This window comes from Chiloscyllium punctatum, chromosome 2 (genome assembly GCF_047496795.1).
Source record: "Chiloscyllium punctatum isolate Juve2018m chromosome 2, sChiPun1.3, whole genome shotgun sequence".
NCBI lineage: Eukaryota > Metazoa > Chordata > Chondrichthyes > Orectolobiformes > Hemiscylliidae > Chiloscyllium > Chiloscyllium punctatum.
The window spans coordinates 44,048,029-44,060,962 of NC_092740.1; the positions used below are offsets into that span (position 1 = coordinate 44,048,029).

General features: G+C 38.3%; 1 protein-coding gene across 4 annotated transcripts in view; it reads right to left on the reverse strand.

The window, feature by feature from the left end:
- hexb (hexosaminidase B (beta polypeptide)) overlaps positions 1 to 12,934 on the reverse strand; it is a 43,603-nt gene that overhangs the window by 6,226 nt on the left and 24,443 nt on the right. For 2 of the 4 annotated variants that reach the window (XM_072548036.1, XM_072548058.1), the window contains 3 exons: positions 10,722 to 10,808; positions 8,457 to 8,529; positions 4,167 to 4,341 (listed from right to left, as the gene is read on the reverse strand). In XM_072548036.1, coding sequence (XP_072404137.1) covers positions 4,167 to 4,341; positions 8,457 to 8,529; positions 10,722 to 10,808 — 335 coding nt within the window. Of the gene's footprint in view, positions 1 to 3,371; positions 3,544 to 4,166; positions 4,342 to 8,456; positions 8,530 to 10,721; positions 10,809 to 12,934 lie in introns of all 4 variants that reach the window. The other 2 variants (XR_011952377.1, XM_072548047.1) reach the window with 2 other exon arrangements.

Below are 12,934 nucleotides of genomic sequence, written 5' to 3' on the forward strand. Positions count from 1 at the left end.
CTGCCACACGTCAATTAGAAAAGTTAAAAGTGGAAGAGCTGGTATATTTTAATTGGGACAGGTGAAATATAGCATTTAGATTACTTTCCAAAAGTAAGAAAGCCTCTAGAGCAGGAGGTACAGAGTATGAAGTTATTCATTTGCCTGCTAGCACAGAACATTAAAAAAGGAGAGTTACTATCTGTTCAAAATGGAATATAATTCAATGGGAAACAGGTGGTCAGTAACTAGAAAAGCAAACTTCTAATACTTAAACACAATAACCAAAGGAAAAAGGATTTGTGCAAGATAGATGATCTGTAAAGAAGGAAATGATATAGAAAAGGAAAGCAGTGGAGGGTAATGCAGAATTACAAGGAATCAGGCTACTTAAAGTTTCTCCAAAGAGCAAGCGAAGAAATGAGTTGCATGGTTTATTTGAAGTGTATGGCTAGTGTTAAGAGGAGGTTGACACCCCTTTGATAATTAAAACCCAAACACCCAGAGAAAATAACCTTGTCTTGTAATCTGATAAAAGGGAGAAAATTTGAGATTTTTGTGAAGATTTGTAGCTCAGGTTGAAAGCTTGCTCACTGAGCTGGAAGATTTGTTCTCAGCAGTTTCTGCACCATGCTAGGTAACATCAGTGAGCCTTCGTTGAAGTGTTGGTGTTCTGTCCTGCATTGTGTGTGTGTGTCTTGGTCTGTTGTGGTGGGTGATATAATTTCCAGTTCTTTTTCTGAGAGGCTGGTAAATGGTGTCCAAATTGATATGTTTGTCAATGGAGTCCCAATGCAAATGCCAGGCCTCTGAATTCCCGCGTGTGCCTTCATTTAAATCTGTCCCAAGATGGATGTATTGTCCCAGTCGAACAGGTGTCTCTAATCATCTGTGTGTAAGGATACTAGTGATAGTTGGTCGTCATTGAGTCATTGCGATGTACAGCATGAAGACAGACCCTTCAGTCCAATTCAACCAAGCTGACCAGATATCCCAACCCAATCAAGTCCCATCTGCCAGCACCCAGCTCCTATCCCTCTAAAGGGGCGGCATGGTAGCTCAGTTTAGATTCCAGCCTCAGGCGACTGTCGGTGTGGAGTTTGCACATATCTGTGTGCGTTTCCTCCGGGTGCTCCGGTTTCCTTCCACAGTCCAAAGATGTGCAGGTCAGGTGAATTGGCCATGCTAAAATTGCCCATAGTGTTAAATGCATTAGTCAGCGGGAAGGGAGTCTGGGTGGGTTACTCTTCGGAGGGTTGGTGTGGACTGGTTGGGCCGAAGTGCCTGTTTCCACACTGTAGGTAATCTAATCTAAACCCTTCCTATTCATATACCCATCCAAATGCTTTTCAAATGTTGCAATTGTCCTAGCCTCCACCACTTCCTCTGGCAGCTCATTCCATCCACATACCACGCTCTGCGTGAAAATGTTGCTCTTAGGTCTCTTATCTTTCCCCTCTCACCTTAAACCTATAGCCCTCTAGTTCTGGACTCCCCCTCCCCAGGGAAAAGACTTTGCCTATTTATTCTATCCATGTCTCATTATTTTATAAACCTCCACAAGGTCACCCGTCAGCCAGGGAAACAAACCCAGTCTATTCAACTTCTCCAACCCTGGCAACATCTTTTCTGAACCCTTTCAAGTTTTGTCATGTCTTTTAGTGGCTAGTTGGTGCTGGTGTATCCTGGTGGCTAGATTCCTAGCCATCTATCTGATGTAATGTTTACACCAGACCATTCTGGCCTCTAGGCATCATGGTAGCCCACAAACGTACCAACACATGAATCTAAAGGAGCCTATACCAACGACCAGCAAAACAAATGTCATATACAAAATACCCTGCAAAGACTGCAGCAAACATTACATTGGATAGACTGGCAGGAAACTAACCACCAGGATACATGAGCACCAATTAGCCACCAAAAGACCTGGCCAACTATCAATGGTATCCTTACACACAGACAATGACGTACACCAGTTCGACTGGGACAATACATCCTTCATGGGACAGGCTAAACGAAGACATGCACAGGAATTCCTAGAGGCCTGGCATTCAAACTGGAACTCCACAAACATATCAATTTGGACCTATTTACCAACCTCTCAGAAAAAGAACCAGAAGTAATATCACCCACCACAACAGACCAAGACAGACACAAACAGAAATGGAGACAGAACACCGGCGCTTCAACTGAGGCTCACTGGTGTTACCTAGCGTGGTGACAAAGCGTCTGAGAACAAATATTCCAGCTCAGTGAGCAAACTTACAACTTGAGAGAGAAAAGTGGTATAATTTACCTCTTATCCCAAATCTGTTATAAAAGGAGTGGTTAAATGAAACAGAATCCTTTCCCTCTCTCTAATTAACTAGTAACAATTTATTTATCTAACTCCAGCGGTGAACAAATTAATAGAATTACTAAAACCAAACAAACAATTTCCCCCTAACTATTCCTAACTGAACCATATTCTACAGTTTCAATAACAGGTCCCACTTACACAAATCCAAGAAAACAATCAATTAAAACTTAGTCTCTCAAAGTTCATAGAATGCCTTCCAAAATTCTCCTCACCCTCTCCACTGATCATCTTTCTGAAACATGCCTCCAAATTTTGGTAACAGGACTGTTCTCTTGGAATTCTGCTGTCTGGAATAATAGCTAGCCACGTTGAGGTAACTTTTACTATGGATAGATGGAGCTTTGAGAGAGTTGGAAGTTGTTATCTCTTCAGTTGGATCTCCCATATTTGCTAAAATGCCTTCACCTTTCTATCTTTGATGACTTATTAATTTCTTTACAATTGGATTAGTTCACGGGTTGTCAACACCATCAGATTTAAATTGGATAGGTTTTTAGTATCTAAAGGCTTGGTTTAAATTAATTGACTAAATTTGAGAAGACTGGTTATCTTGGTAAAAATGCTGCTTGGCTGCTCGATAAAGTGTTTTAATTTGGGTGCTCTTTATAGAGTGTTTTCCCCCCAGATAGCTAAGCATAGAAAAAAAATCTTTTAAACAAAAAAAAAGGGGCCACACACACTTTCCCCCTTTTACAATTTTATACACCAACTTCACAACACTAGAAAATGAACTGTTTGTGTCCCTCGCTATAGTTTCATTTCCCAACAAATGAACAACTTAGATAAAATAGCTGGAAACATCTCAAAAGTGGAGCAGTTTCACTCCTCTGCTCATTTTTGGCCCAATTTAGTCACCACTGGCCTTTAAGAGTAACAATCTTAAATCATTATTTTCAATAATACATTCTGTGTCCTGATCATCTTTTAAAAACACTTGCCTAGTTTGAAGCTCAATAACAGGTGCTAAAAAGTTTCAATGTAGGAAGAGTACAGATAAAATGTTCCTATGTGGACAGTTGTAACAACACACCATTGAAGTTGTATGGTTCCACTGCATATATCTTCCGCCAGTCTTGGCCATATGAAATGACATTCAGGTACCATGGAGAGGACAGAAGAGCATGAAACTTAGCAAGTGTTACAGCTGCCATTTGCTGCTGGTAGCCACCTTTCCACACATGGATAATGGTATCCGGCTTCAACTACAAACCAAAAAAGTGCAGAGAGACAAGAAACCCAACATGATAATTTCAGTCTAACAAAATATCGTTATACAAAGATCTTAGATACAAAGCTGTAGACTAAAACATCTAAAGTACTTGTTAAATACACTACTCCCACTTCAGTTCTAAAAGCAAAATTATGTCAGACATGCAAACAGAAGGTAATATGGAGTCCAATAAAACACATCTAGCTAAATTACGTTATGAATTAGCTCAAAAGTAGCTCAACCAGGCAATAGCAATGTTCCCCTGTAAAAGCAGGGCAGCTGAAGGAAATATGCAAAGATTTAGTGTTCTGAAACATACACCAGTATATAAAGTACCACAGATTTATGATCATTTAACTTTTACAGCTTCAGCCCAGGTCAAAAAACCTCAATCTGCAGGTGATCATCAAGAAAGGTGCAACACAAATGCAAGGAACATGGTATTAACAGAATAATGAAGCAAGTTAAAATTTATCAAGTCATCTTATTTTTCACTGAGTGTATATTTAAATATTAAAATTAGGAATTTTGGATTCAGAAATGTGTAACTAGGGAGGGACAAAAATATACTATGGCATTATCATTCCTAATTTTAATAAATGAAAAGTAACCAACCGTTGAAATGGAGAGGCTCAACTTGATGGTACTTTTGCCAGTCCTGTCCATAGGAAATGTAATCTAAGTACCAGGGTGCTGCAAGAATGGTTGTAAACCCAGCTAGTGTTACTTTAGATAACTCTGCTTTCGCATTTCTCTCCATCCACACTTCAACTATAGTGTCTGGCTTAATCTGCAAAAGTAAGTAAATTTAAAATTTACGGCCAACTATACTTAGCATTCAAGTACGATCATCTAAATAAAAGGTTTACCACTGTGTATGAAGGACAAATCAAGTGAAAAGTTAATGCCCTCAATATTAAATTTGTCACAAAATCTATTGATTGACTGGAGTAGTAAGGCAGCCACAGTAAAAGCAGCAAAATAGTGCACAGATCAGAGCAACATAGAGGGCTGAAAGGCCTGTTCTGTGCTGTATTGTTCAATGTTCTAAAAGTAGAAGGCCAGTACGCCTATTTACTGTTTTATTGCATATGCAGGAAATCAATGCATATTAAATGTAAAACAAATTGGATATTCTGATGTAAAAATTGCACTATACATAGCAGTTGACTGGACTACTCACTACTTTTAGGTTAGCTTCAAAAGTAAATTTCACTCCGAACAGGACAGAAACTAAACTGCATTAGCATCACTTGCAGGATTGTGGAAGAGGCTCTTAAAATAAAAAACAGCCAAATTAATAATGGCACTACATAGAGCATCTCCAAGAGCAATTCAGCTAGCACCACTACCTGTATTTTGCTCACAAAAGATGCAAACATTCACACTGGCAGATATTTATTCGATTTTGATAGCCACAATTCAGTTGACCTTTATTAGCATTTCAAAACCAATTGCTGTTTAAAAATAATTTCCCTTATATCAGCTTTGAAGGTGCCTGGAAAATGAACCAATCTGTGCCTTCCGACTTTTTAAATCCTCTAATTGAGGAACTACTGTCTAGCTGCTTATATTTAGATCCTTCATGATCAAGGGAGGACAATCCTAGTTTCTTCAACTCACAACTGAAGTGTCATTGCTTCTCAAACCTTTTCTGCATAGAGCCACTTTCAGGTGATGCTTCACAAATGGATATTTTCAACATTTTTTGAACTAACAAGACAGAGCCGGCAGAGTGGGGCTAAAAAGGGAAAGAGGCAGAGAAAGATAGATACATTTACCTCAGGGGGTCTTTTCCTCAAAAGACAGTAGAGGCAGAGTATTAACATTTTTAAAAAGCAGAACCAGATAAATTCTTGATGAGCTAGGAATTGACTATTTATTGGGTGTGGATGGGAATAATCAGATCCATGATCTGACTGAGTGGCAGAACAGTTTCAAAGGACCATATACTTAATTTGTATGTTAGTCAATTTCAAGAAATCCAAAAGTACCCAGAAGTCTAATGTTGTAACAATTTTCCTTTCAAACCTTGGAAAAATTCTTTATGTTTCAGGTTCTAAACCTATTATTTTAAACTTTAAAGAATATAGGCTAAGCTTCCTTATAGGTTCAGAGTGTGATAGGTTGTCCTCCCTCTACAGCAAGTATATCCTTCTTTATACAGTATAAGCAGACCCAAAATAACTTCACACACTATATCCTAGGTTCAGTTTCACTAAGGCTTTATACAATTTCTTTATTTCTGTGTGCAAACCCTCTTGCAATAAAATATCAACATGCTATTTGCCTTGTTAACTGCTCACTGTACCCACATCTTATAGCAAGCAATGAACAAGGACACCAGAGTCCATTGGTGAGTTTTGATGTGCCAATTGACATGTTGTACACACATTCCTATTCACTCTCCTCATTCCCCTTGAAGTATCTTTGCATCCTACTCAATTCATTCGCACTCACCTAGTTGTCTGGTCAGCAAACTTCAAATATTCTGAATGGTCTCCACTTTCAAACAATGAACAATTGGGGCCCAAGCATTGTTTCTTTTAATATCACATTAGTTACTGCCAACCTGAGAATGATCCTCTTTATTCCTGGTTTTAATCAGTTAATGGATCCTTAATTGAAACCAAATGAATGTACAACCCCTATCCCATATTTTACTAATCACATTTTGTTTACCAAATTTTCATACAGAGCTTCATTGGGCGCTTTATGAAAATTCAAATATAGCACATTCACTGTTGCTGAGAAACTCCTACAGATTTGGCAAACATGATTTCCATTTCATAAATCCATGCTGATTCAACCCAATCCTACCATATTTTTCTAAGTGCCCAGCTAAAACATTTAAAATAGTTTCCAGAATTGATCTTACTAATGCCAAGCTAACTGGTCTATGGTTCTCGCTCTCCTTTGTTGAATAGTAGGGTTACATTTGTTAATTTCCAATCTGCAGGAGCCATTTCTAGCATCAACAGAATTTTGAAACATGATCACCATTATTGTCACGGTCTATATAGCTACATCTTTCAAAACTCTAGGAGACAAATCCAACAATCAACTTTCAGTTTCATTTCTTTCCTCTAGTACTACATTTTCACTAATTTCTCAGTTAAAACTTAATAGACAATAGGTGCAGGAGTAGGCCATTCTGCCCTTCGAGCCTGCACCACCATTCATTATGATCATGGCTGATCATCCTCAATCAGTATCCTGTTCCTGCCTTGTCTCCATAACCTTTGATTCCACTATCCTCGAGAGCTCTATCCAACACTTTCTCTCTTGCTCCTTTCTTAAAGTGGTACAACATTAGCCACCCTCCAATCCACAGGAACTAACCCTGAACCTATCGAACTCTGGAAAATAATCACCAATGCATCCATGATTTCTCCAGCCACCTCCTTCAGTACCCTCGGATGTAGACCATCAGGCCCCAGGGACTTATCAGCCTTCAGACCTAACAGTCTCTCCAACACCAATTCCTGGCAAATATAAATTCCCTTCAGTTTAGGTCCTTCAGCCACTGTTACGGCTGGGAGATTGCTTGTGTCTTCCCCAGTGAACACAGATCTGAAGTACCAATTCGACTCTTCTGCCATTTCTTTGTTCCCCGTAATATATTCCCCCGTTTCTGTCTTCAAGGGCCCAATTTTAGTCTTAACCATTTTTTTCCCTTTCACATACCTAAAAAAGCTTTTACTATCCTCCTTTATATTTTTGGCCAATTTACCTTCGTACCTCATTTTTTCCTCTGTTCTTTAAAAGCTTCCCAGTCCTCCACTTTCCCACTCATCTTTGCTATGTTATACTTTTTCTCTTTTGACTTTATATGTTTCTTAAATCCATAAAAAATTTAAAAGTGCTATAAAAGGTATGGTTAAATGTGGTGAAGCCTATGGATTTCATCTCTTCGTACTGCTGAGGCCAAGACCTTTCCTGATATGGGGTCAAAAGTGAAGGGGGCGACTGCGAACTAAGGCAGTCATAAAGGTGAAGAGGTGATTTTGATCAAGGGAACGAGGGAGAAATACTCCCTTTCATCCTTTCATTGGCGAGTTGGTCACGGCGGTGGGGGGGGGGGGGGGGGGGGGGGGGGGGGGGGTGGGTGGGGGGTCATGGACTAAATAGATTGGGATGGACAGGGGAGGGAAATCTATTTTTTGATGCAGTCAAAACAGATTTCACCAACAGTTTTAAAAGTAAAAAGGAAACTTTTTTTTAAAACCAACACAGATTTGATTTGTGGAAGGACCTTTTCTTATGCTGTATAACTATAACTTGGACTTTAACTGCACTTCCGAAAAAAAAATCAGCGATGGTTTGTTCTTTTTGGCTACCCGATGCAAATTAATGACTAATTAATACACTATGTCTGGAATTTCACAATGTACATACACTCATTATCTACATACTATAGACCTCATGCATGGTAGAGACTTATATAAGGAACATATTACCTCTAAGGCAAAAGTTTGTTCAGAAAACCTTAAAACAATACATACAATATCTTAAGAACTCACACTGTATTTAGAATTACAAATATTTAGTTAAAATAAGTTGCTTAACTGTTTGAGAAGTTAATACCATGAATCCTTAAGAAAAAAGCAAAAAAGCTAAAATAAGGCCATGCAATACCAAGCAGAAAAGAGAAGCTGAAAAGACAAAAACACGGAATATGAAATAGTCAAAGCGCCAAGCTCAATTATTTCAATTTCTGGAATTACTATGAAACAGGTTGTAAATTTGACATTCGTACTACAGTTGCTCTTTTTAAGTTCAATTATTCAGACTAGTATAGCTTTGCCACTGAGCGAATGCTTTAACTACTGGAAACATCAGTAGTATTCTGCTTTGCTTCTGGTTTTCAAATAAATGCAGACCAAACTGACTCCACACACTTACCTTCACTCCATTATCAAAGACTTCCTGCCAGACCATGTAGCCTTTCATATGGCTTGTTACAATATCCAGAACACTGCAAGTAAATGTACACAAATTCAGTATTTGATTTGCAAAAGCTAAAATCAATAGGTTCTTATGTTTATTTACAACATTTATTTCAGGAAACATTTGCATAACTTCGCCTTTTGGATTGCAGTCAATTCTTCTATAATGTTATGGTTTTGTTCTTGTGCAATCCTGTGTTATCGAAAAATCGTACTTTAAAAAGAGCTTAAAATGTTGGCAATGCAATCACGTTACAGCCAATACATGTTTTAAAAATTCATGCTTTAGAAACAGCATCCTTAATTAGTCAATCATGTTACAGTGAATTCACATTGATGAAACACATGCTACAGTTGAATGACCTGTACAACTAGTCAGATTCCTGTTGACTTCTGGGAATTGAGTTAAAAACTTGGGCTTCAAGTTGGTTTGTTTTAAATTACATTAATACAAACTAAATACCGATAAAGTGGTACTTGCATAATAAATTGTACAGCCATTTCAGGCAAAGCAAGCAGAACATCTAAACATCTAAATTGTTGTCTCCATTGCATAACTCATTTGTCTGACAAAATTCTGCTGCAACATTGAAATGCACTGAATGGTGCAAAGCTACTGTATATCTGCAGTAGGTACAAACGAACCTTGCCAAAGAAGCTCATTTTAGAGTAAGAACACATTGTCATGTGGAAATATTAGTGACGCCAGTCAATCTGACACTGGAAATTACCTATTACAAGTTTGGAGTCAAAGTACTGGCAATACTATTTTAAAAAGTGACTTGCCATTTCAAATCACCCAAAAAAATTGGGTTTCCAGACTTCCATCAAGGCATATAGAACAGAAGGCTGGAGCACTACTGCAAAACTGAGTGTTGGTGAAGTTACATTTGGAAGTTTTAGTATCTCATGACAAGAATGATTCACTGATCGCAACTGCCTAGAATTGAGGACCTATGTCCTAGCTAGTCACAGCATTGTAATACATGGTAAACTACCAAGATACACATTACACCAGTGCTTTCCTTTTAAATGTTGTTGCCACTCAGTTAGCCACTTACTTTCAAAATCTCCATCTCAGTATAGCATTGCCTGTCCTCAACAACAAAAAACCCTCCAATTCCTTTCATGATGATCTTCATATTTATACCATCATAACCAATGTTGAAAGCTAATATCTTACTAAATGTCTTCTAACTAACACATGTTGCTTCCATGCTCATCCATCTTGATCTATATCCTAAAAGTAAAGCATCAAAAACTGTTTGAAAAGCTTTGAGTTAGCTAATGTTATTTCCACCAATATCCAACGATCCAATTAAAATCTTTCAAGTAAAGGAGGGAAGGGAACTGAAAGAACAGATAAGGTCAACTATTTCTGCAGATGAGAAATCAAGAACAATCCTACAATTCAAACAAAGCAGAAAAAAGTTTCAAAGAATGTGAGACGTAGAATGAATTTAAAGGATTTTATATGGGAAAGTAATACTTGGGAAATATCAAAAAAATGACGACACAGAGATCAAAACAGAATTTGCCTTCTTTAAAAGAAAAGCACCTTGGTCAAAAAGACTTGGCCTGGATAGGCTCTTCCTACAAACTGAGGTATGTGACAAATAGCTAGAAGAACTACAAAGTATAAGTTGATCACAATTCAGTTAGCAAGATTAAAATAAAAAAAAGTAGATATTTTGCATTCTCTGCAGCAAGAGCTTGTTAAAATGTAATACAATGCATACACATTCTGATGTAAAAAAAAAAAAAATTTTATTTAGTATACATGTTTTCAGAATTATCAAGAGCAATTTGCAGCATTTTACACAAGGCTGGAATGTGAACCTGGAGAGGTGGATCTCCACAGGACTAGGATGTTCTGAAGGAGGACAAAGTGCTCAGTTCAAGAACACAAAAGCAAAGAGATTCTCAGAACTGTGCAGAAGGAAAGATCAGTGAATATTGAAGAGCAAGACAAAAAAAACCTGGACTGCCCACATTCTAATGCAACAAGAGGTTTTAAAAAAGGTGTTTAAAAGGAAGATGAGAGGGATACAAACCAAAAAAAGGAATGGATGTTAGACAACTCCAAACTGAAAAAAAAAAGCAAAGCTCCTAATGAACATCCAACAAGGAAAGCACAAGACAGCAACAGTGGCAAAAACAAGTACCACAAATATACAGCCTGGAATATCAAAATTACATATCGAAGGTAAAGAATCCTTACTTTTGGATATAGAAAGATTCCAGTTTTCTGTAATCGTTTCCAAAGCCTTGCTTTTGCATGAACTCTGTAATAGCAGGATTGGATTTCCTGTAGAAGAAAATAAATAAAATTAGGGGTAAAAACCAGCACACCCTTACTCCAGTCAACATAGGCATTTAACATGCTTGATATGAATCAACTATACCCTGATATTGTAATATTGATATATAGCAAACTTTGTTTTAACCAGCATCTGATCAACCAGCACTCTTCATAATCTGGCAAAAATTAAATACCTGAAATACCAATGTCCAAGTATTATACTTTTACTGCATAACAGTGATGTGTATACCTCAGCATTAAGTTTCTATTACTTACTGGGTATTTTTAACAATTATTTTAGAAGGTTTGTTGATGTATTTACATTGATTTTGAGACAGATGTTGATGTCAAAGCTTTGCGTGGGGAGGGTTTACTGTGGTTATGTGCACCTTTTATTATCTGGAATATTTGATCAACTAACATGCTCCTGGTCCCAAAAAGGTGTTTGTTAATAAAACATTTGCTGTACTTAAAGAACTGAGAACATAGGAGCAGGAGTAGGCCATTTGATCCCTGGAGGCTGATCTGCTATTTAACAATGATCATAGCTGATTAAACAACTGAATACCCTAAACTCACCTCTTGTGGCTGAAGGGATCAAGGGATATTTAGCTCCTTCTTTCAAGGAGTGTTTTGACCTCAAATCACTTTGCTGTAGTGAATTCCACATGCTTACCACTCTGGGTGAAGAAATTTCTCTTTGTCTCTGTCCTAAAAGTTTTGCCCCTTATCCTTAAACTGTGATTCCTGGTTCTAGACATCTCCCATCAGGAAAATCCTTCTTGTATCTAACCGGTCTAATACTGTTGAACTTTTATAAGTTTGAGGTCTGCCCTCAATCCTCTAAACTCAACTCAATACAATTTCAATCCACACAATCTCTCACGTCAGTCCTGCCATCCCACAAATCAATTTCTGAAAGCTTTGCTAAACTCCCTCTTTACCAAGAGCCCTTCTTTCCTGAAGAAGGGCTCATGTCCGAAACGTTGATTCTCTTGCTCCTTGGATGCTGCTTGACCTGCTGCGCTTTTCCAGCAACACATTTTCAGCTCTGATCTCCAGCATCCGCAGTCCTCACTTTCTCCTTTACCAAGCGCACCCTTTCTTAGATAAGGGGACCAAAACTGCACACAATATTCCATGTGTGGCCTTGCCAATGCCCTGTATACACTATGAAACAAAATGTAGAGATTTGCACAAATCTACTTGATTATGTTCAGCATAGCATGCATACAAGGAGCAATGATATACAGACAGGTACTTATGCAATAGTATCAAATTTATCCAAACCCCTTTTCTGAAAGCAAAAGAAATCAGCAAAGCTCAAAATGATTTCATTCTGCAATGTTCAGAGGCAGTGAACAGAAATATAGAAAATAGGCCATTCAGCCCTTCGAGTTTGCATTACCATTCAAAATGATCGTGCAATTTCAGCATCCCATTCCAGCTTTCTCTCCATACTTCTTGATCTCTTTAGCCACAAGGGCCACGTCAAACTTCTTTCTCGAATACAATCAAAAGAACTGGCCCTAACAGCTTTGTGATACAGCATTCCATTGGTTCATAACTCTGAAGAAATCTTTCCTCATCCCAGTCCTGATTAGCTTACCCCTTACTCTTAGGTAGTCACCCCTACTTCTGGGCTTCTCCAACAATCAGAAATATTCTTCCTGCATCTAGCCAGTCCAGTTCTGTCAGGATTTAAATGCTTCAATGAGATTTCCCCCCACCTCATTCTACTAAGTTCCAGGGAGAGTACAAGCCCAGTTGATCCAGTCTATCATAAAGTTAGTCTTGCCATCCCAGGAATCAGTCTGGTAAACCTCTGCTGGATTCTCTCAATAGCAAGAATGTCCTTCCTCAGACTACGAGACCTAAACTGCACACAATACTCAAAATATGGCCTCGCCAGTGCCCTGCATAACAGCAGCAAGACATTCCTACGTATACTCAAATCTTCTTGTTATGAAGGCCAGCATGTCATTAGTTTTCCTTATTGTCTGCTGCACCTCCATGCCAACCTTCAGCAACTGTTCCACCATGATATCAGGTCTTGTTGCACCTCCCCTTTACCTAAACTGCTACCATCCAGATAATAATCTGCCTTCCTGTTTTCTTCCCCAATTCATTCA